The sequence below is a fragment of the Hemitrygon akajei genome, chromosome 2, assembly GCF_048418815.1.
Source record: "Hemitrygon akajei chromosome 2, sHemAka1.3, whole genome shotgun sequence".
Classification (NCBI taxonomy): Eukaryota; Metazoa; Chordata; class Chondrichthyes; order Myliobatiformes; family Dasyatidae; genus Hemitrygon; species Hemitrygon akajei.
This window is the reverse complement of record NC_133125.1, coordinates 159,557,759-159,581,896: the sequence shown is the minus strand read 5'-3', so window position 1 is coordinate 159,581,896 and position 24,138 is coordinate 159,557,759. Positions and strand designations below refer to the sequence as shown.

General features: G+C 43.3%; 1 protein-coding gene across 1 annotated transcript in view; it reads left to right on the top strand.

Annotated features, from left to right (window-relative positions):
• Window positions 1-2,780: 2,780 nt before the first annotated feature.
• Window positions 2,781-24,138, top strand: part of LOC140721188 (uncharacterized) — a 156,503-nt gene continuing 135,145 nt past the window's right edge. The window contains exon 1 of the mRNA XM_073036050.1: window positions 2,781-2,965. Coding sequence (XP_072892151.1) covers window positions 2,830-2,965 — 136 coding nt within the window. The 5' untranslated portion in view covers window positions 2,781-2,829. The remainder of the gene's footprint in view (window positions 2,966-24,138) is intronic.

Genomic DNA, 24,138 nt, shown 5'->3' with positions numbered 1-24,138 from the left:
AAGCTTCCAGATCAAGAGGAAAGAGCAGGTGAAGAGGGTGAATTGGAAAATGCCACCAACCACAAATTAGATGAACAAGTTTCACATTTGTTGCTCTTTTCCAACTTCCCAAAGCATCTCGCATCCAGTGAAGAGTCTTTAGATCTGTGGCCAATGATGTAATACAGGAAGTACAGCAATCAATGTCCAGCCAGCCAGCTCCAATTCACAGCAACATAACCAGATCATCTGCTTTAGTGAAGTTAATCCAGAGCTAGTTTGATTGTGCTCTCTTCCTCAAGATGCACCATTGGCTCTTTCAAATCAACCAGAAAGGATGCAAGGCCTGAGAGTCAGCACATCCAATAAGCAACATACCCTCACTGCACAATAAGAACCACTTTTCCTGGACTTTATGCTTGTTCCTGGTGTCAGTCTTGAATCCTGAGGTGAGGCACCCATTGATCCATAGGTGTCAGCACACCATCTGCTCTATATCAAGAAGGAAAACTGGTGCACCTAGGATAAGCAGATTGATGCAGGTCTTCACCTTAGGACAGCTCATCCCCAAAATGGAGATGGAGTTTGTGGAGAGATACTGTGAAATAAAAACTGACAATTCTAGAAGCACCTGGCAGGTCAGGCAGCATCTATGGAAGGTGGAATAGTTAATGTTTCAATTGTGAGACCCTTCAACTGAACTAAGAAAAGAAAGAAGTCCAGAGGAAGCATCTTGACCTCAAAGTTCAAAGTAAATTTGTTATCAATGTACCTGTATGTCACCATATGAAATGCTGAGATTTGCTTTCTTGTGGGCACAGTAAATACAAGAAACACAACAGAGTCACCCAACAGGACAAACAAATAATTCATGTGCAAAAGACAAAAATTCTGCAAGTGCAAAAGAGAAATAAATACATACATACAGAGACCATAAGATACTCTCCACTACACACCTATAGAAATTTGTCAAAGTTTTGGATGCCACACTATATCTTCACATATTTCTAAGGAAGTAGAGGCACTGACGTGCTTTCTTCATAATTGCACTTGCGTGCTGGGCCTTGGACAGGTTCTCTGAAATGCTAACACTGTGGAATTTAAAGTGGCTGCCCCTCTCCACCTCTAATCCTCCAATGAGGATTGGCTCATGGACCTCTGGTTTCATCCTCCTGAAGTCACCAATCATTTCCTTGGTCTTGCTGACATTGGTTCCAGAATGTGCTGGCACCTGCGCTCAGGCAATAAGCAGCAGTTGACACCAATAATGACCAGAAAATGCTGACGTGTCACCGCCAGCGCAGACCCCATGGCCAAGACTGAAATGAGACTGGCACTAAGGAAAGGGTAAGCACCTCAACGTCCCACTCCTCCCCCAGCCAAAACTGATGACACAGGCAGAGGAAGTGCCAAACCAGAGAGGTTAAATTGGAAGGGAGCCAACAAACAAATACGGATGGGGAAGGAATTCTACTGACTATCCCTGCTTTGTAAAATTGGTGGCAGCACAGAGGCCATAAGCACCCTGCTGGGCAGTGAAGGAGATCCAGGTAAAAACCTTGTATATAGACAATGTCACCATCTTCTACTTGGATCCAATGTTAGTTCTCAGATTGATCAGCATCTGCAACCATCTGAAGTTGGCATCAATGGCCAGGGTTAACAGCATGAAAAGTGAGGCCATGCTCTTCGGCAACTGGCCCGACCGATTCAGTGTCCCTTTCACCATCAAGTTCACAGACGTGAACGTGCTGGGGTTTTGGTTTGTAGAATTGTCTGGAGTGGATTAGGAAGGTCAAACAGGAATTGGGACTGTATGGAGGTCACTCCCCATCAATAAATGGGAAGAACCTGGTCATCAGGTGTGAGGTGCTCTCAGGATTGCTACTTGGCACAGGTGTAGGCCACTTCTCCCCAGCCGACCCCAACCTTTCCCCCCACAACCCCTCTTCTCCAACTTGGGAATCACCCAAGAATTCTCCAGGTTCCTTTGGGGATCCAAGAAGAAGTGGGCCAGATGGGTCACAATGCAGAAATCACTTGATAACAGGGCCAAAAACATTCACCATGTCACTCTAATCCTGATTAGCACCTTCCTGTGCAGCTGCTTCAGGTTGTGTGTGGAAATTAGGTGAAACTTGGTCTGCTGGTATCTTGTTGATCTCCCAGCAGAGTGAGAGGTCCCTCAGGGAATGCTGATGATGGACACTCTGAAGCTCGATGCAATGTTAACATTTTGTGGGGAAGGACCAGAGTCTATGTTCCATCTAGGGAGGAGGGGAGGAGCTAAATTGGGTGGGGAAGCCCCTCAAATGGAATGGTGGATCACCTCAGGGGACAGCATGAGTGGAAATTGCTTGTTTTAAAGCATTAACACTGCTGAATATAGTGACATTTAGTACTAAAAATGTAAAGCTATGAAAGAATATGTTCTATATATATATATATATATAAAGAGAGAGAGAGAGAGAGTGAGAGAAAAATGAGAATAAATGCTTGAAATTTATAAAAGGAATTCTTGGTCATCAATGAGTTCCTGCCTGTTCTGTCAATCCCTCACTCCTCTTCTTTGTCAAAACAACGTCACAGAGGAATTGTTAAACCCGGAACAGAAATTAATAATCCTTACCGAACAGGCTGAACGTGATGTATTCACCTGGGATAGTTCAGCCCGTGTAGAGTCTTGGTTGATGTTGAATCGTTATGAGTTCACTCCACATCATTCTGCAACTCCACTCCCCGCTGGGAAGCTCCGTGACCCGGTGTGGGGACACTTCTTTGCTCTCTGTGTGATAGTGAACAGGGCCAGTATCCCAGAGCAGGTCCAACACCGATCATCTGGGAACGGGCATGGGTCGGATGAACTTCAGAACCAGGAAACTACATTCCCGGGTCGAGAAACCTGGATCACCCCTCAGTCTCCGGATATTTTCACTCGTTCGCCTTTTCTCGCTTCTGCTCCAGCTTGGTGTGGTCGGTGCCGAAGGTAAGGGAATGACTTCAGATGTGAATCCGAGAGCCACAGTCTCCATTTCCGCGCTCGGAGACTGTGGTGTCACCACAACAGATTGCTGACTGAACAAGCTTTTTCTTTTGGGGAACTGCAGCTTTGCAAGCTGAAGTCTGTTGTCCGAGGCATAAGTATACAGAGTATAAATAAATGACACGGCCATTCGCTTTTTTAACAGCACAGTACATTACAAACATGACAAAGATCATTTGTTGACGTGACTGAAATGAGACACAATTTACATGAACAAATAAACACAACACACTGGTGCCAGCTGAGAGAGAGAAAGAGGTAGTGTTCGGGGTTTTCAGTTCAATTCCAGACCCTGACTGTAATGGTAAATTGGAGGGAGATGTAAAACTTTTCTTTTACGTCATACTGAACTCCCGCGACATCAGTACATTGAGGTGGTACAAAGGAATATGTACAACAACGGAATGAGGTATGAAGTGTTACAGTTCCCCAGAAAGCTCAGTGCAAGCAGACTGTGAGGTGAAAGGGCATTATGAGGTCAATTGTGAGATCAGGACTCCATGTTATCCTACTAGAGAACCATTCAAGGATCCTGGAGCAAATTTATTCGCCATAAATATTAACATGTATTCGGAATTTGCTGTAAGCACAAGAGATCCTGGTGAAGGGTCTCAACCCAAAATGTCTATTGCTCATTAATTTCCTGAGCTGCTGCCTGACCTGCTGAGTTCCTCCACCATTTTGTGTGTGTTGCTGCGAATTTGCTGTTTCTGTGCTGGCGTGACATGAACATGGGCCTTCAGAGATCAAAGTATTGATTACACGAGTTGGATGTTATGTTGAAGTTGTATATGATGTTTGTTTTGCCTAATTTGAAGTATTGTGTGCAAGTTTTTGTCACCTACCCACCGGAAGGATGTAAAAGATTGAAAGAGAAAATTTACAAGGATGTTGCTGGAACCAGAGGACCTGAGTTATAAGGAAAGATTGAACAGGTTAGAACTTTATTCCCTAGAATATAGAAGACAGAGGGGAGATTTGATAAAGGTATACAAAATTATGAGGGGTATAGATAGGGTAAATGCAAACAGGCCTTTTGCACTGAGGTAGAGTGAAACTACAACTGAAGGTCAGGGATATGGTTGAAAGGTGAAATGTTTAAGGGGAACATGAGGGAATCTTCTTCACTCAGAGAGGGGTGAGAGTGTGGAATGCGTGGCCAGTGCAAGTGGTAAATGCAGTTTTGATTTCAATGTTCAAGAGAAGTTTGGATAAGTGCATGGATGGGAGTGGTATGGAGATCCATGGTTTGGGCTCAGGTCCATGAGATGCTGAGGTTTAAATGGTTCAGTATGGACTGGATGGGCCAAAGGGCCTGTTTCTGTCGTTTTCTAGGACTAGGACTTCTCGTAAACAGTATTCAATAATTAGAAAGAATAATAAGTGATATAAAATAAATTTAGAGTTTCAAGTACAGATATGGAACAAAATATGTATAAATACATAAATACCAGCCTCTATTCACAATGTAAACAGCTTTATAAAAAGTGGTTTACAGTGCATTCCTGTGACTGTGGTAATAGATGGAGGGGGTCTAACTCAAATGATTGAACAGATTAACTATCTGGTGAAGAAACCTTTAAGGTATGAAGTTTTTGTTTCAATAGTCTCATAATAGGTGGGTAGAAGTTGTCCTTGAGCCTGCTGCAACGTGCTTTCAGGCTTTTGTATCTACTGCCCAAAGGAAGAGCGGAGAAGAGAGAGTGTCCGTGGTAGATGAGTCTTTGATTATACTGACTGCTTTCCTGAGGCAATGAGGAGCATAAACAGAGTCCAGAAACTGTTGTTGAACACTGAGGTGCAGGTCTCTGGGCTCCTATACCTCTTGCTTGATGCCAGCATCAAGGGGGCATGGCTGGGGCAGTCAGGGTCCTTGATTATGAAAATCACAGAAGTTTTGTTTTGACATTTTACACATGTGGAAATAAGGTGCTAAGACCATGAGATATAGGAGCAGAATTAGACTACTTGGCCCATCAGGTCTGCTCTGCCATTTCATCATGGCTGATCCATTTTTCCTCTCAACCCCAATCTCCTGCCTTCTCCTTGTATCCCTTCATGCCCTCACTGATCAAGAATCTGTAAACCTCTGTCTTAAATATACCAAATGACTTGGCCTCCACACTTGCCTGTGGCAACGAATTCCACAGATTCACCACTCTCTGGATAAAGAAATTCCACCTCATCTACGTTCTACAAGGATATCCCTCTATTCTGTGGCTGTGTCCTCGGTCTTAGACTACCTGCCATAGGAAACATTCTGTTTATATCCATTCTATTGAGGTCTTTCAACATTTGATAGATTTCAATGAGGTTACCCCTTATTTTTTTTGAATTCCACAAGTAACAGGCCCAGATCTATGAAACACTCCTCATCTGACAAGCCTTTCAATCCTGGAATTATTTTTGTGAACCTCTTCTGAACACCCTCCAATATCAACACATCCTCTCCTAGATAATTTGCCCCAAATTGCTCATAATACTCTAAGTGAGGACTCAACAGTGCTGTATGAAGCCTCAACATTATATCCATGCTTTTATATTCTAGTCTTCTAGAAATGAATGCTAACATCACTTTTGCTTTCCTCACCACTGCCTCTAGCTGCAAATTAACCTTTAGGGAATCCTGCTTGAGGACTCCCAAGTCCCTTTGCATCTCAGATTTTTGAACTTTTTCTCCATTTGGACTATAATCTGTGCTTTTATTTCTTCTACCAAAGTGCATGACCATACACTTCCAGACAATGTGCTCCATCTACCACTCCTTTACCCATTCTCCTAATCTATCCAAGTCCTTGTGTAGCCTCTTTACTTCCTCAAAACTACCTGCTCCCCCACTTATCTTCGTATTGTCTGCAAATTCAGTGTCAAAGCCATTAAATCCATCATCCAAGTCACTGGCATATAACGTTAAAAGAAGTGGCTGCAATGCAGAGCTCCGTGGAACACCACTAGTCACTGGCAGTCAACAAGAAAAGGCTCCCTGTATTCGCACTCTTTGCCTCTTGCCAATAAGCCAATGCTTTTCTATGTTAGTATCTTTCCTGTAATCCCATGGGCTTTTAACTTGTTAAGTAGCCTCATGTGTGGCACCTTGTCAAAGGGCTTCTGAAATTCCAAGTACACAACATCCACCAAATCTCCTTTGTTTATCCTGCTTGTTATTTCTTCAAATAATTCCACCAGATTTTCAGGCAAGAATTGTAGAAGTGTGTTGGGAGGTGTGGTGGGTTGTGTGGGTGGGAAGAAGGATCTGAAGCTCATCACCACCACAACAAAACAGGAAAAGACCTCAGTCCCACTAGCAATCCGATGCAATATGCTTTGAAACCCATCACTGATGAATGCCTTGGAGTGAGAAACTTCTGATATGTTGACATAATGTGATCAAATCTAATGAGGTGATAAAGTTGTGAAGAGAATGTAGTCCTGATTTATATATTTATAAATCAATAAATTTAAAATTTATAAATTGATATGTATTTAGTCAAAGAAAAAGACTAAACCCCTCCCCTATTTTGTATGAAAGATGCCCAACCAAACTCTGACAATCAGGCACACTCGGGACATTGGTGCTGGACTGTCAGAATTAGAATCAGAATCAGGTTTTGATACTGCTGGAATATTTGGTGAAATTTGTTGTTTTGCTGATGCAGTACATTTCAATACATTGTAATAAACACTATAAATTACAACATATATTAAAAATATAAATAAGTAGTGTAAAATGAGAGGGAAATGTACTGAGGAAGTGTTCATCAGTTCATTGTCCATTCAGAAGTCTGATGGTGGAGGGGAAGACTACCAGACCTTCAGTTCTGTTGGAAGTGATTCAGTGTTAATGTCCCAACAGACTTTTTGGTTGAGATGTTTTACTGTATTATAAATTCTCCACAGAATCTGGTTAAGTGTTAGGGGAGTATGAAGCCCGGAGAGCCTCGGGGATTTTTACCAGGTGAACCAGATCCCAAAACACTGCACTGTCTGAATGGTTGATTGTGAATGATTGGATTTTTATTTTACCTTCAGTCTGTTACTATAGCTCCCATTGGGACAGGGGCTGCACACCAGAATGTGGGTCCTCTTCTGCTTAGTCCTGACATGCAGTGGGGAATAGTTCAGTGTCCCAGCTCTTGGTCCATGGAACTTTGAATTTTTGTTCTTGATCAATAGGAAGCTTCATCTCCTGTTCGGTAACTGGATGTTGTCTGTCACTGGCCTTTTCCAGCTGCCATTCCCACCTCTGTGTTCAATGCACAAGGTAAGGAATTGGGAAAAAGAATTAATGATTTCAAAAGAATTTAGGGAATGTGTTCTGTCCAATGAAGGGAAACATATAAGCAGAAAAAAACAGTAATGCTGAGGATGGGGAGCAGTTTCAGCAACTGAGAGAAAAAGAAACACAATGGGAAGGGAGAAGCAGTAAGAGATTGAGCTTGCTGTGTCACAGCCACGGATTTGGCAGTGCATCAGGTTTACCAATTGTGCTCGTGAATATGCACGCGCCAGCTAATTATTATTTCATTGTGATAGTATTTAACTCCATTCATTTTGTTGTAGTTTTTATTGAACCCAGGGCATAGCTATGCTTCGCAGCCTGCATTCCGCCTTGCCTGAGAAATTGACTAACAAGTCAACTGATTCTGAAGACTAGTGGCATTCATTCTATTCTTAGTTCTTCTTTTCAGCCGCAGTGTAGTCTTCATTTTCCATTTGAGAGTTTTAGATAATGGTGAACAAAAGGAATGGTGAGAGGGATGATACAAGTACAATTGACTCCTGTGAATTGCCCCCAGTATGTATTTGTGTGCTGGAATTTGGGAGAGTCGGACTGAAATGATTGAGCATATAGACATTAAGAAAGAGGTGAGCTGGAGCCTTTGAAAGGTATTAAGTTAGATAAGTCAATGGGACTGGACGAGATACACCCCAGGCGACTGTGGGAAGAGAGGGAGGAAATTGCCTCTAGTGATGATCTTTGCATCATCAATATGGACCAGAGAAGTACCAGAGGTTTGGAAGGTTGGAAATGTTGCTCCCTTGTTCAATAAAGGGGTACAGATAACCCAGGAAATTATAGACCAATGAGTCTGACTTCAGTGGTGGTCAAGTTGTTGGAGAAGATCCTGAGTGGCAAGATTTATGAGCATTTGGAGAGACATAATCTGGTTAGGGATAGTCAACATGGCTTTGTCAAGGGCAGGTCATGCCTTATGAGACTGATTGAATTCTTTGAGGATGTATCAAAACATATTGACAATGGTAGAGCAGTTGATATAGTGTATATGGCTTTCAGTAAGGCATTTGATAAGGTTCCCCATGCCAAGCTCATTCAGAAATTAATGAGGCATGGGATCCAAGGAGACCTTGCTTTGTGGATCCAAAATGGCTTGACCACAGAAAGCAAAGAGTGATTGTGAATGGTTCATATTCTGCATGGAAGACGGTGACCAGTGGTGTTCTGCAGGGATCTCTTCTGGGATACCTTCTCTTTGTGATTTTTATAAATGACCAGGATGAAGAAATAGAAGGGTGAATTAGTAAGTTTGCTGATGACACAAAAGTTGAGGGTGTTATGGATATTATGGAGGGTTGTCAGAGGTTACAGCGGGGCATCGATAGGATGCAGAGCTGGGCTGAGAAGTGGCAGATGGAGTTCAACCCAGTTAAGTGTCACGTGGTTCATTTTGGTAGGTCAAATTGGAAGATTGAATATAATATAATTGAATATAATTGGAAGTCAAGCAGCTTATAATATAAACACTCTTGGCAGCGTGAAAGATCAGCGAGATATTGCGGTGAATGTCCATAGAACATTCAAAGCTGCTGCATAGGTTGACAGTGTTGTAATGAAGGCGTTTGGTGCATTGGCCTTTTTCATCTGGGAATTGAGTTCAAGAGCCGTGAGGTAATGTTAAAGCTATATAAGACCTCAGTTAATCCCCAGATGGAGTATTGTGTTTCATTCTGGTCACCTCACTACAGGAAGTACATGGATACAAAAGATAGAGTGCAGAGGAGATTTACAGGGATATTTCCTGGATTGGCAACATGCCTTAAGAGAATTGGTTGAGGTAACTTGGCCTTTTCTCCTTGGAGCGACGGAAAATGAGAGGTGACCTGATAGAGTTGTATAAGATGATGAGAAGCATAGATCGTGTGGATATTCAGAGGCTTTTTCCCAGGGCTGGGGCTAACATGAAACATAGAAGCATAGAACATATAAACATAGAAAACTTACAGCACAATACAGTCCCTTCGGTCCACAAAGCTGTGCTGAACTTGTCCTTACCTTAGAACTACCTAGGCTTACCCATAGTCCTCTATTTTTTGAAGCTCCATGTACCTATCCAGGAGTCTCTTAAAAGGTCCTATTGTTTCCACCTCCACAGCCACCACCTGCAGCCCATTCCACGCACTCACCATTCTGTGTAAAAAAAACAACTTATCCCTGACATCTCCTCTGTACCTATCTCCAAGCACCTTAAAACTATGCCCTCTCATGCTAGCCATTTCAGCCCTGGGAAAAAGCCTCTGACTATCCACATGATCAATGCCTCTCATCATCTTGTACACCTCTATCAGGTCACCTCTCATCTTCTGTCACTCCAAGGAGAAAAGGTCGAGTTCACTGAACCTATTCTCATAAGGTATGCTCCCCAGTCCAGGTAACAACTTTGTAAATCTCCTCTGCATCCTTTCTATGGTTTCCACGTCCTTCCTGTAGTGAGGCGACCAGAATTGAGCACAGTACTCTAAGTGGGGTCTGACCAGGGTCCTATATAGCTGCAACATTACCTCTCGGTTCTTAAGTTCAATCCCACAGTTGATGAAGGGTGATGCACCGTATGCCTTCTTAACCACAGAGTCAACCTGCGTAGCAGCTTTGAGTGTCCTATGGACTCGGACCCCAAGATACCTCTGATCCTCCACACTGCCAAGAGTCTTACCCATAATGCTATATTCTGCCATCATATTTGACCTACCAAAATGAACCACCTCACACTTATCTGGGTTGAACTAATGTCCTGCTGTAGCCCTCCACACTATCCACAACACCCCCAACCTTTGTGCCATCAGCAAATTTACCAACCCATCCCTCCACTTCCTCTTCCAGGTCATTTATAAAAATCACGAACAGTAGGGGTCCCAGAACAGATCCCTGAGGCACACCGCTGATGACTGACCTAGAACTATAGATTTTCTATGTTTTAATAATCAATGAGATGAGTGTGGAATTAGTGTAAATGGGTGGTGTGTTGTTGGTGGAGACTTGGTGGTCTGAAGGTCAATGCTGCATCTCTCTCTGACAATGACTAACTGTAATCACATTGTGAACTCCGAATGCAGGACATGAATTTGCAGGAAGTGCAAGTTAGTCACTGCTTCTCCTGGAAAGACAGTTTGGTTACGAGGGTGCTGGGAAGGCGAGAGGTTAAAGGACAGGTGTTACATTTGAAAACTGCAGATGCTGAAAATCTGAAAGATAAACAGGAAATTCCAGGAAAAGCTCCAACAGATCAGGCAGTATCTAAGAAAAGAAAAACAGTTACTGTTTTCTGTCTGCAAACCATCATCAGTAACTGTTCAGTGTTTCCAGCATTTTCTGTATTTCATTTTGGTCATTGCATCTCCTGTGGTTGTATGGGAAAGCACCTTATGATACAGAAGTGTTGATTTGAATGGAAAAGTAGACCAGGAAATCACAAAGGGAGTGATCCATTTGAAAACTGGATAGGATATGAGATGGGAGTACTATGGGTCTGCCAAAATCCTGGCATCAATTGTGAAGGCTAGGCTCATAAAGGCTGATGGAGGAGAAGGTGAGAACCAGGAGATCTTTGTTCATGCTCTGTACAGGAGGAGATGAGGGTGAAAACAGATGTGAGGGTGATTCAGTCAAGAGCCTTTCCTATTGAGGGAAAGCCACTGTTTAGGAGGAAGGAAGAGCTTTCTGAGGCAACTGCAGAATGATCGTCACTACCATGGCCTTTGATTTAGGGAATGCAGCTGAAGGAGAAAGTGTTCAATGTTAGGATGAATCTGATCATCGGACCCTCCTGATCTGAGACACCAGTGCAGATGGATTGCACATCTATGGTGAAGATAAACTGACTGGAACAAAGGAATTGTCAATATTCTGATAAAATTCAAAGGTCAAAGTACATTTTTACTTTGCTGATGCTCAGTTTCTATTAAGTTTCAGGTTATTTATTTATTTAGTGATACAGCACGGAGTCAGCCCTTATGGGCCTTAGAGCCACATCACCCCAGCAACCCCAAACAAACCCAATTAACCCTAACCTAGTCACCAGACAATTTACAATGACCAATTAGCCTCTTTGGAGGAAATTCGGAGGAAATTGGAGGAACTGGAGAAAACACATGCATTCCACAGGGAGGATGGACAGAGATTCGTTACAGATTGGTGCAGGAATTGAATTCCAAATGTTGGAATGCCTCGAGTTTTGTAATGGCGTCATGCTAACTTCTACACGACTGTAACACTTGCTGTGTGCAACATCACAGGTAAACTAGCTGCAGGGAAGATGTATGAGAATCTTGTTGTATATGTTATGGCATGCATTTAAGATGAGAGGAAGTAATTTCAAAGGAGATGAAAGGGCAAATTTCTTTACACAAAGCGTGATGGCTGCCTGGGGTGTTGGGATAGGCAGAAATATTAGAGACTTTTAAGAGACCTTTAGATCAGTGCATGAATGTCAGGAAAATGGAAGGATGTGGACAGTGTGTAGACAAAAGAGATTAGCTTTGTTAGCTATTTGATTACTAATTAAATTGGTTCAGCACAACATTGTGGGCCGAAGGGCCTGTTCCTGTACTGTACCGTTCCATGTTCTATTGATCATCCATGGTGGAAGTTGAGAGGAAAATGGGGTTCAGTGTTTCTGTTGAGGATGACAACAGACAAGAGATTATGTGACAAGCCATCTGCATTGCTATTTGGTACCCTTGAACTCTATGTCTCGACCAATCTGTGAATTGTTGCATTCCACCCTCATCAGTGATCTTGAGGCAAATACAATCAGATGTTCAGATCCACTTTTCAAAGTGTGTGACAAAATGGCTCCAATGCCATAAGGGGATGCATCACATGCCAGTATGATGGGCAGAGATGGGTCATAATGTGTGAGCAGTTCATCAGATGTTAATAGCCTCTGTTTTCTTGAATGCTCTTTCACATCCTTCTGACCATTCCCCCTTAGCTGCTGTTTACAACAATGCATACACTGGGTGCAGCACTGTAGCAATGTTGGGGACTAACCAATGGTAGTAGTTTACAAGACCTGAGTTGTAACACATTTCCGGTTTGAGTGCCAGCAGTACTGCTTCAAGCTTCTGTTGTAAGTCATGCTTGACAATCACATGTCCACAATATGAGATTTCAGTCTTGCAAAGCTCACATTTCTCTCTCTTTGCATGCAGACCACACTCACTCAGCCTGTCAACACTTTACCAAAGTTATGAAGGTTCTCTTCATCATTCTTGCCAGTCATGATGTCCTCAAGGTAACATTGTGTTCCTCGGATATCTTGGAGCACTTGGTGCATTGTTCTTTGCCAAGATGCTGATGTGATGTCGAAGACGAGATGATTAGATTGGAACAGTCACTTGTGAGTGTTGATTGTGAGGAACTTCCTGCTTTTTGCCTCAGTCTCCATTTGCAGATAGGCTTGTGACAAATCAATCTTTGATAACTTCTCCCCATTGCCAAAGATGCAGAAATGTCTTATATTTGTGGCAAGGGATACTGCACAGTGCGCAGTGCTGGGTTGATGCTCACTTTGAAATCCCCACACATGCGAACAGCTCCAGCCTTCCCTTTCTTGATCACTGGGACAATGGGTATGGCCAATTGCTCCACTCAGCCTCGGACAGCATTCCAGGTGCCTCCAAGCTCCGAAGTGCAGCATCCACTTTAGGATGTAGTGGGTAAGGCATTGGATGCACTTTATGGAATTTTGGTGTTGATGCTTCATTCAATTCAATAGTTTACCAAAACCCTTCTCAATGCACTTTCTCATTAGCATTAAGCAGCTTGGCAGTCTCTTGTTAGTGGTACTGTTTGGGCTGCAGTTGCCTGTTGATGATACATTGAGAGCTTTGATTGAGTGCCAATCTAGTTGGATTTTTCTCAACCATTCAAGTCCAAAAAGTGCTGGCCCTCCACCATTCAACATAAAGCTCTAACTGCTGTGTTTGGCCTCCATACATCACATTCACTTTCAGTTTGCTTTTGAGAGACACTTCTTCAACTGTGTAGGATGTTAGCATCACTGGGGTCTTCTCTAATGGTATCTTTGAAAACAATTTGTTGTAGTCAGCCTCTGAAATTATAGACAAAGCTGACCCTGTATCCAGCTCCATTTTTACTTTTACACCAGTCACACCTATTGAGATCCATATGATTTTGTAATCTGTTTCAGTAACACTGTGCAGTTCTGAGCATGACAGCTCACCTCCATCAGACTCTGTGTTGTCTGATTTTGTTTTCTGTTCATCACTTTATGCATTTGATTAGTTTTGTGTTTGAAACTTGGTGTAGTTTTTCATTTTTGGTTGTGCTTTTTGTCAGCCTTGCACACTCTCTCTGTGTGACCTTGTCTGTAACACTTACTGCAAACTTTTTTTTAGAATCAAAAATAATTTGCATCATAGGAGGATTTGCCACATCAATAATATTTTCGCTATTTACACCATTCAAGGACGTTTTCTGCATTTCACATTTTAATCTTGTTTTCTTTAGTTCTGCTATATCATTTGCTGTTGTCTCCAATGGTGTTGCAATGGCCAATGCCTGGTCTAAGGTTAGGTCTCTTTCTGATGTGTGCTTTGACTATGAATGCTACATACAAGCCTGTTCCTTAATGCATCAGAAAATCCATCTCTGAAGTCACAATACTGCAAAAGTATGCACAGTTCTGCAATGTGTTCAGATATGATTTCATCCTTTGAATGTATTTTTTTTGTAAAATCAAATCTCTTAGCTGTTACCAGTGGTTTAGAGCTCAAGTGATTTTGTAAGATTGTAACAATTTTGTCGAACTTCTTGCTTGCTTGCTGGCTGGCTTCTCAGGGGTTACAACCTTGTATAAGAGATTGCCTGTTCTAGCAGCCACTAAGCTAAGAAGCATGGGGACTTTCTTTTGCTCATCCATGTCCTTACAATACAGTTCAACCCTCTCAGTAAATGACTCCTATACTTCATTACTATGATCAAATTCATCTACTTTCCCGACCAAAGTCATAGCCATGTTATTTTCACTTTAACTTTGCTAGTTGTGCGTCTTTCACTGTATACTATGCAGTTGAAACACCCTGGTTTCCTTGGCTGTGTAAGTTGAGTGAAGACAACCTCTGGCCCCGCCAAACTCATGAGATTGAGGCACGCTCGTTCCCACGCTAGACCCCGGTTTGTGTGGATGCTGTGTCATTTACTACCCTGTTACAAATTAATGCCACAAAATAACAGACAGTACACTGTATACAATTAAAGGAAACATATTTATGAATCTGAACTAAAGGGTTAGTGGAGAATAACAAAAAGAAAAGGGCCCATTTTATTTAAACGGTCAAATGTGCACAAGTTGGAGCTCATTTTGAACTTCTCTGTCACTCACGGGTAGGGCCCTCGGTCAACGTGAATGCACAGAGCACTTTCCAACTGCTCGCAATCCACCTCGAACAAACGGGTCTGCTACCAGATTTTATGCTATGACCAGTTCTCCCCAGCGCCTTCTCTCTTCATCTCCTTTTGAACGAAAGCTCTAAGCCCAACCTGGGTGTACCTCACCAGAGATACCTCTCTTTAATCTGATTATCCTGTTTAGATGCTACACATTTCTCCTCCTGTCTTCAACAGTAACCCCAACAAGTGTGAAAACAGAACTCTTACAGAGCTGCCAAAATGAAATACATTCAGCATAACAGTAAAAAATATGAAGCAGTGCATTACACTCTCCCTCCATCCAAAATCTCATGTCCTCCTGACTTTGAAATTATTTGCCATCCCCGTCATTAATAACACCACTTTCAGAGGAATTTCATAATGTCCGAACCTCCAACCCATTTGTAAATGATAGTGACTTATCTCACTAAGGGGATAGTCGCAAGCCTCTGTACCCCGAAGCCACATAGGCTGGCCTATCTGGGGGTCTCCTGACTCTTTGAACTGCCATATCCCATCATCTACATCTTCAGTTTCAGACATTCCTTGGGATACTTCTGGTCTACATGACAAGGCCTCCCCTGCTCTATCACTCGTGCCTTCCTGCATCTGAGATCCCTCTGCCACTTGGCTGAGTTCAGTTTCATTCCCAGTTACTTCAGAGCCCAGCCCTCCTTCGTGGTCCAGCTGCAAACCTGCCTGTCCACAGACAGTTCCCCCAATTTCACCTGGCTCAGCGTGAGAAAGGTTGCGAACCTCTTCCTCAATTATGGGAGAGTTGGCAAAAGGCAGCATACACCACACCCCCGTTCCCTCATCCTCCAAATCTGTATCCCATTCAGGGGCAGAGGCCGGTCTAATATTTCCTGCTGCTGATCCTTCAGTCTCTCCATGTCAACACAGTGTCCTCTTCCTAGGTGTATAGTCCAGGTCAGGCTCTGGGTCAACACACACCTCTTGTCCCAGAGGTAGAAGGTGGTTCCAAAGATGATGAACCTTGATAGGCCCATTCCCATCCTTTGGATTCACCTGGAAAACTGCTACATTTGTCATCTGACTACATAGGGTGTAGCCACCCAGTGGTCAACCAGCTGATGCTTCCCAGGTAGCGCTAAATTCTTTATAAGGAATCGATCTCCAGACATGAGTTTGAAGAACCTGATTTTTTGATTATACTTCCTCTTATTTCCTTGATTCTGCTTCACAGCCAAAACTGCAGTTAATTCATAAGCCTTTTTCAGCTCCCTTCTCGTATCAGACACGTATTTCAGTTAAGTATTTTCTTTATCGGACTCACTCATGAGTATCTGGTAATACCCACTCCTCAAGTCCAGCACACTGAACCACAGTGCACCATTCAGGCAGGCCAGCACATTCTCGACTCTCGGTACTATATACTGGTCAGGGACTGTATGCCTGTTCAGAGTCTGAAAGTCCACACACATCCATACCTTCCCATTCTTCTTCCTGGCCACCATGACTGGAGACACGTAAGGTCTTCTGGACTCAGTGATGATCCCAGCTTCCTTTAACTTCTGCAGATGCTGCCAAAAGTCCGCCACCTCTGCAGGTGCCAGTTGCCGTGATCTTTCTGTGAATAGGGTGTTGTCTGTTACCCAGATGGTGTTGTGAATGCTCTTTGAACAATGCATATCAAACTCATCAGTAGAAAAGACATCTTCCAGCTTGAACATTTTCTCTATCAACCTCTTCTTCCAACCTCCAGGTACTGGGGAGTCCCCAAAGTTTAATGACTCTGCAGTCACCTTTTCTCTTTTCAAAGAGAGATTCTCCCTGGCTTGTCTGAAAGGGACACGAGACATTACCGTCACTGGGAACAGGTGCATCATTGGCATCCCCTACCTGAGGGTGAATTCCCTATCCAAGGCATTCCTGGCGCTCACTGTTGTCCTGTTCACCTGTACAACTGAGGACTTCTCAGAATCAGAATCAGGTTTATTATCACTGGCATTGTAAAATTTGTTAACTTAGCAGCAGCAGTTCAATGCAATACATAATATAAAATAACAGGAAAAAAATAATTAAATAAATTACTCAATTACAGTATACGTATATTGACTAGATTAAAAATCGTACAAAAGCAGAAATTATATATATATTAAAAAGTGAGGTAGTGCAAAGGGTCAATGTCCATTTAGGAATTCAATGACAGAGGGAAAGAAACTGTTCCTGAATCACTAAGTGTGTGCCGTCAGGCTTCAGTACCTCCTTCCTATGAGAAAAGGGCATGCCCTGGGTGCTGGAGGTCCTTAATTATGTACACTGCCTTTTCGACACACCGCTCCTTGAAGATGTCCTGGGTACTTTGACCTTCTGCAGTTTTTTTTGGTCCTGTGCAGTAGCTCCACCCCCATGCCAGACAGTGATGCAGCCTGTCAGAATGCTTTCTATGGTACATCTATAGAAGATTTTGTGTGTGTTTGTTGACATACCAAATCTCTTCAAACTCCTAATGAAGTATAGTCACTGTCTTGCCTTCTTTGTAACTGCATCGATATGTTGGGACCAGGTTAGGTTCTCAGATATCTTGACACCCAGTAACTTGAAACTGCTCACTCTCTCCACTGCTGATCCCTCTGTGTGGATTTGTATGTGTTCCTTCATCTTACCTTTCCTCATACCTACAATCAGATCTCTCGTCTTACTGACATTGAGTGCAAGGTTGTTGCTGCGACATCACTCCCTTAGTTGTCATATCTCACTCCTGTACGCCCTCTCATCACCACCTGAGATTCTACCAACAATGGTTGTATCATCAGCAAATTTATAGATGGTTGAGCTATGCCTTGCCACACAGTCATGGATATAGAGAGAGTAGAGCTGTGGGCTAAGCACACACCCCTGAGGTGCACCAGTATTGATCATCAGCGAGGAGGAGGTATCATCACCAATCTGCACAGATTGTGGTCTTCTGGTTAGGAAGTCGAGCATCCAACTGCAGAGGGAGTTACAGAGGCCCAGGTTCTGTAACTTCTCAATCAGGATTAGGGGAATGCTGAGCTACAGTCAAAGCAGAGTATCTGGCATAGGTGTTTGTATTGCCCAGTTGGTCTAAGGCCATGTAAAGAGCCATTGAGATTGCATCTGCTGTTGACCTATTATGGCAATAGGCAAATTGCAATGGGTCCAGCTCCCTGCTGATGCATGAGTTCAGTCTAGTCATGACCAGCTTCTCAAAACATTTCATCACTGTAGATGTGAGTGTTTCTGGGCAATAGACATTAAGGCAGTTCACGTTATTCTTTCTAGGCACTGGTATAATTGTTGTCTTTTTGAAGCAAGTGGGAACTTCTGCCCATAGCAGTGAGAAGGTGAAAATATCCTTGAATACTCCCGCCAGTTTGTTGGCACAACTTTTCAGAGCTTTACCTGGTACTCCATCGGGACCTTTGCCTTGCAAGGGTTCATTCTCTTTAAAGACAGCCTAACATCAGCCTCTGAGACGGAGATCACAGGGTCACCGGGTGCAGCAGGGATCTTCACAGCTGTAGTTATATTCTCCCTTTCTGCAGTTCAGGGCTCAACAGTGCCTCATCAGGTAAGCCCGACTCCTCTTCGTGGTCTTCCAGAGTATCCACCAAGAGGGCCTTGGCCACAGGTGTTCCTGGAAATTTGGAATTCACTCTTGGTACTTCCCCAGACTGTAACACGACTGGTTTTGAGTGGGTGAATCACAGTCCCTTGTTTATGCTCACCATCCAGTCCAGAGCAGCCATACGCTTCCTCAAAAGCAGCTCCAAACACAGGATGAATGGACAATGTTTTCAGACAGTTCTCTCCAACTCCAACTCTCCTTCCCACTAGCCTCCTCACAATAGGAGTATTCGTCCCCATGAGAATTGAAGCTACGTCCTTCTCAACTGGGTCCGGACAAACCAGAACTAATGTATCAAGGGCCTCAGCTACTCCCACATCTGCCTCCGAAAACTCCAGCTTCAATGGCAAGTAACCATCGTACGGATAGTCTTCCGTACTAAGATCCCAGATCTCTCACGCACTGAGTGGTGTCAATGGTAAATGTGTCAAATACTAGTTGTAAAACGAACAGTGCAGTAACCTGAGAGCTGGTGACAAGTAAGGCTCTAGAATAAATAACCCCTATCCGTAGGCCTCAATAAGCCTGCCTTCAGGAATAGGGTCTTTCACTTTAGGATGTTCCTTTATATATTACTGGGAACGTGTTCCCCCTGTGATGCCAGCCAGGTGATTCCCTCACTAGGTCTCTCCACTTAGGTACCCAGGGGTTCACTCTCCGAGGGGATTCCGGGCATTCACACTCCTGCCTGAAGTGTCCCTCTTCACCACAGTTATAACAGAAAATACCTGCCGCTGCCCTTCTCGCGGGACCCCAACCTCTGGCAGCCCTCTCTGTAGTTTGTCCCCTTGGAGAGTCCGCTTCCCTAAACTCTGCCAAAAGCTCCTTCACCACTCCACAGGGTGGGTTATCAGTGGTCACCTCAGCCAAGGGGGACTACTACCGTGGACTGTACCTTGAGGATGTAGGCCTCCCGCATTCTCCTCCTCTCTTACTTCTCTGATCAGCTTAACAAATGAGGGAGATTGGTGCATCTTACGAGATATTTGTAGACCCTAAGCGATCAGGTCCAGTGAATGGGAACTGTTCACCATTTGGTCCATTCTTAACTGATTCACCTCCGCTGTTTGAATGGCCCCTCTACGTCACAAGCAATTTAGCTGCCTCTGTAACCGAAAAATGTATGCAGAAAGCTTCTCTCCCTTCTCCTGAAACATATTCTGAAACCCCGTCGTAAGCTCCAATGGGCTTCCCATCACGCCAAACACCTTTTCTAGCACAGGCATGTGGCTGCAGAGGTAACAAAGGGGTTCTGTTTCTTTACAGATCTCACTACATCAACAGCTGGCCCCTTCAAACTTCCAACCAATCTCTGTCTCTCTTGCTCATCAGAGCACTGCCCCTCAGTTACTCACGCATCCCTTTGTGAGCATCCAAGACAGCTTACTCCATACTGTTCAACTCCTTCCTCTCACTGTCTCATCCCAGAACTGCTGGCGACATTCTCTGACATTCAGGTTCGTACTTGCTATCAATTTGTTGTGTCTGTGCAGCTACATATCAATTAAATAAAGGCATGCACATGGGAGATGGCTTTAACTGGTGTATTCTCACTACAGTGTGAGAGAGAGAGAGAGAGAGGGGCAATGTGCATGTGTAGACAACAGTCCATACGTAGTGCTAAGGGTGGGTCATTGCTCTAAAAGAAATAGATTGGCAAGATAGACAATCAGTTGAAGTTGTGTACTTCTATTTTCAGAAGGCATTTGACAAGATGCCACACAAGGCTGTTTAATAAGCTACGAGCCCGTGGTATTACAGGAAAGATTGTAGCATGGATAAGGCAGTGGCTGATGACAGGAGTCAAAGAGTGGGACTAAAAGGAGCCTTTTCTGAATGGCTGCCAGTAACTAGTGGTGTTCCACAGGGGTCTGTGTAGGGCCCAATTCTTTTTCTGTTATATGTCAATCAATTGGGTGATTGAATTGATGGCGTACTTGAAAAGTTTGCGGATGATATGAAGATAGGTGGAGAGACAGGTAGTTTTGAGGAAGTAGGCTACTGAAGTAATTAGACAGATTAGGAGAATGGGCAAAGAAATGACAGATGGAATACAGTGTCAAGAAATGTATGGTCATGCAATTTGGTAGAAGAAATGAAAGCATTGACTATTTTCTAAATGGAGAGAAAATACAAAAAACTGAGGTGCAAAGGGACTTGGAAGACCTTTTGCAAAATTACCTAAAACCTAATTGGCAGGTTGTATCTGTGGTGAGGAAGGCAAATGCAATGTTAGCATTCATTTCAAGAAGACTAGAATATTAAAGCAAGTATGTAATGTTGAAACTTTATAAAGCACTGGTCAGGCCTCACTTCGAGTACTGTGAGCAGTACTGGGCCATGTATCCTAGAAAGGATGTTCTGAAGCTGGAGAGAGTTCAAAGGAGATTCACGAAAATGATTCCCAGATTGAATGTTTGGTCATATGAAGAGCATTAGATGGCTCTGGGCCTGTATTCAGTCGAATTCAAAAGAATGAGGGATGACCTCACTGAAACTTACCGAATGGTGAAAGGCCTTGATAGAGTGGATAGAGAGGATGTTTCCTATAGTGGAGGCGTCTAAGCGGACCAGCATAGACCAGCGGTCACAACCTCAGACCAGAGGGGCATCCTTTTACTATGCAGATGAGGAGGGATATCTGTGGAATCTGTGGAACAGGCAGCTGTGGATACCAAGTATTTATGTATATTTAAGGCAGAGTTTGATAGACTCTTGATTGGTCAGGGCATGAAGGGGTACGGGGAGAAGGCAGGACATAGGGGCTGAGAGGAAAATTGGATCAGCCATGATGAAATGACAGAGCAGACTTGATGGGCCAAATGGGCAAATTCTGCTCCTTTCTGCTCTTATGGATCTGCCGTGTGAGAGGGAACAGCTGTCAGCAGTTGATAGAATGACCCTGTGTCAGGGATGAGGAGATCAGATCTGGATATTTAAGCATTATGTATCCAATCTGTCGTCGTGTATAGATAGGGTCCTAACTAATTGGATTTAGTGGTTTTTGACATTATTACTGAGAATACATGTATATTGAGATGAAAAAGAAATTTTTGAATACAGTTTTTTTAAAATTCTGATTCTATCTGCCCACTGAGTGTATAAGACAAGGCAGCAGTCAGTAATCAATGAAATAGTCGGGAAGATATTCTTCACAATTCATTCTTCAGAGGTATCCTCATTACTGTACTTGGTCAAGGATGGCAGATAATAGGAATGAAAAGATGGAGTGAAAACAAAATGATAAATGAAAGGTAGAAATAAAATATTAAAGAAAAGCATCAGTACCACAAGCTGAGTTTTTGAAGAAATATGCATGAATATAAGAAAGAAGAAAATCCTTCAGGGTGGGATAGCAGAGTAGCAGCTGAAAATACACTCTTCGAAAACTTTGTGAAACTAGATGCATGCTAAAGAAACGTTTCCAAAATTCAGGAGCTTATCTAACCAGCACCACCTCCAGAAATAGAAAACCTGTTGATCCACTGTTTCTCAGCAGTGAGGAAAGGAAAAGAATCATCTGCCCTATCTGATTTCACATTCTTCAGAGCATTCCCACCTGGGGCGTGGTGGGGGGAGGTGCCCCTGATTTTGAAGCAGGAAGTACTTGTTGTTAAACAAGTGTAGAAAAACACAAATGCCATAGTATGAGAAGCAAATGTTTCAAAGGTATCATTTGTACCTGTGGTGAACTACATATACCTGTCTGGACTGCTCCTGTGGCTCCTCCCACAGACCCCTGTATAAAGGCAAATGAGGCCTGAGCCCGGCCTCATTCTCCAGGATGTAGTGTTGTTCATTCTTCCAGTCAATAAAAGCCGCTATCTCGCTTCTTACGTCTCAGAGTGAGTTATTGATGGTGCATCAGTACCAAAACTATATGGGGGATGTTCAGAGTCATGAAAATGGAGCAGTTTTAAAATTTTTCACAGATGGATGATCTGTGAAGTGGATAAGTGACCGGGATGAAAGTGTAGATGGGTGGTTTAGTAGGTTTGCTGATGATATGATGATTGGTTGTATTGTGCATTGTGTAGAGGACTGGCAAAGAATAGATCAGTTGAAGAGATGGGCAGAGAAATGTCAGACTGTGTTTAAACCAATCTAATGTGAAGTGTAGTATCTTGGTAGCTCAAATGTAAAAATCAGGATCCTTCACAGTGTTGTTGAGCAGGTGGATCTTGGAGTCAATGCTTATTGATAATGTTGATATAGGTTGTCTGGTGGTTAAGAAGGCAGGTGCATGTTTGCCTTAATTAGTCAAGGCATTGAGTTCAAAAGTTAGAAAGTTATGTTGCAGCTTTATAAATCTCCAGCTTGGCCACCATCTGGAGTATTGCATAGCGTTCTGGTCATCCATTATAGGAAGGATGCCTTGGATTTGGAGAGAGTAGAGAAGAGATTTACCAGGATGGCATCTGGATTAGAGGACATAGGCAATAACGAGAGGTTGTTTTCTTTGGAGCGTTGGAGTCTGAGGGGAGATCTGATAGAGGTTTATAAAATTATGAGAGGCATAGACAGAGTAGACAGAGTATATTTTTCCCAGGGGTGAAATGTCTAATACCAGCGGAGTATTTAAGAGGAGGGTAATTTCAAAGGAGAAATGAAGGGCATTTTTTTACACAGCGTGGTGGCTACCTGGTGTGATGGTAGAAAATGGAAGCATATGGACAGTGTGTAAACTAGAGATTAACTTCATTAGCCATTTGATCACTAATTGAATTGGTTCAGCACAACATTGTGGGCCAAAGGGCCTGTTCCTGTACTGTACTGTTCCATGTTCTATGGACCATCCATGGTGGAAGTTGAGAGGAAAACGGGGTTCAGTGATTCTGTCGAGGGTGACAACAGACAAGATATTATGACAGCAGCTCTTAAACTATCAGAAACCACAAGTACAACACACTGAATTAGTGACTGTGACATGGGCAGTTAGTGATTCAGAATAATTGGGGAGTCATAGAATCATTGAGCACTACACCACAGAAACAGGATCTCCAGCACATCTAGTCTGTGCTGAACTGGTATTCTGTCCAGTCCCATTGACCTGCACCTAGAACACAGCCCTCCATACCCCTCCAATCCATGTACGTATCCAAACCTGTCTTAAACGTTCCAGTCAAACCCTCATCCACCACTTCTGCTGGCAGCTCATCCCATGCTCACACCACCCACTGAGTGAAGAAGTTCCCTTTCAGGTTCCACTTCAATATTTCACCTTTCACCCTTAACCTATGGCCTTGCTCCTTACTGTCTGCATCACCCAGGACATGTCCTCTTCTCATTGCTACCATCAGGGAAGAGGTAGAGGAAACTGAAGGCTCACACTCAACAATTCAGGATGTCTGCTGCTCTCCGACTCTTCCACCATGTGCTCACCCAGACCCTCTACCACTACCACGTAACCTTCCTGGGAGCTTGTCTATGCCACCAGCTTGTGCCACATGGCTTCCAGCTCCGTCTTCGGGTCTCTAGGTCTGGACCCACTGAGGATTCCCGGTACTCATGTTTAATTATGAGTTCCTGGTACTCATATAAGTGTGAGGTTATCCAGTTTGGGAGTAAGAACAGGAAGGCAGATTATTATCTGAGCAGTGTAGAGTTAGGTAAGGGAGAAATACAAAGAGATCTAGGAGTCCTTGTTCATCAGTCACTGAAGGTGAATGAGCAAGTGCAGCAGGCAGTGAAGAAGGCTAATGGAATGTTGGCCTTTGTTACAAAGGGAATTGAGTACAAGAGCAAGGAAATCCTGTTGCATTTATACAGGGCCCTGGTGAGACCACACCTGGAGTATTGTGTACAGTTTTG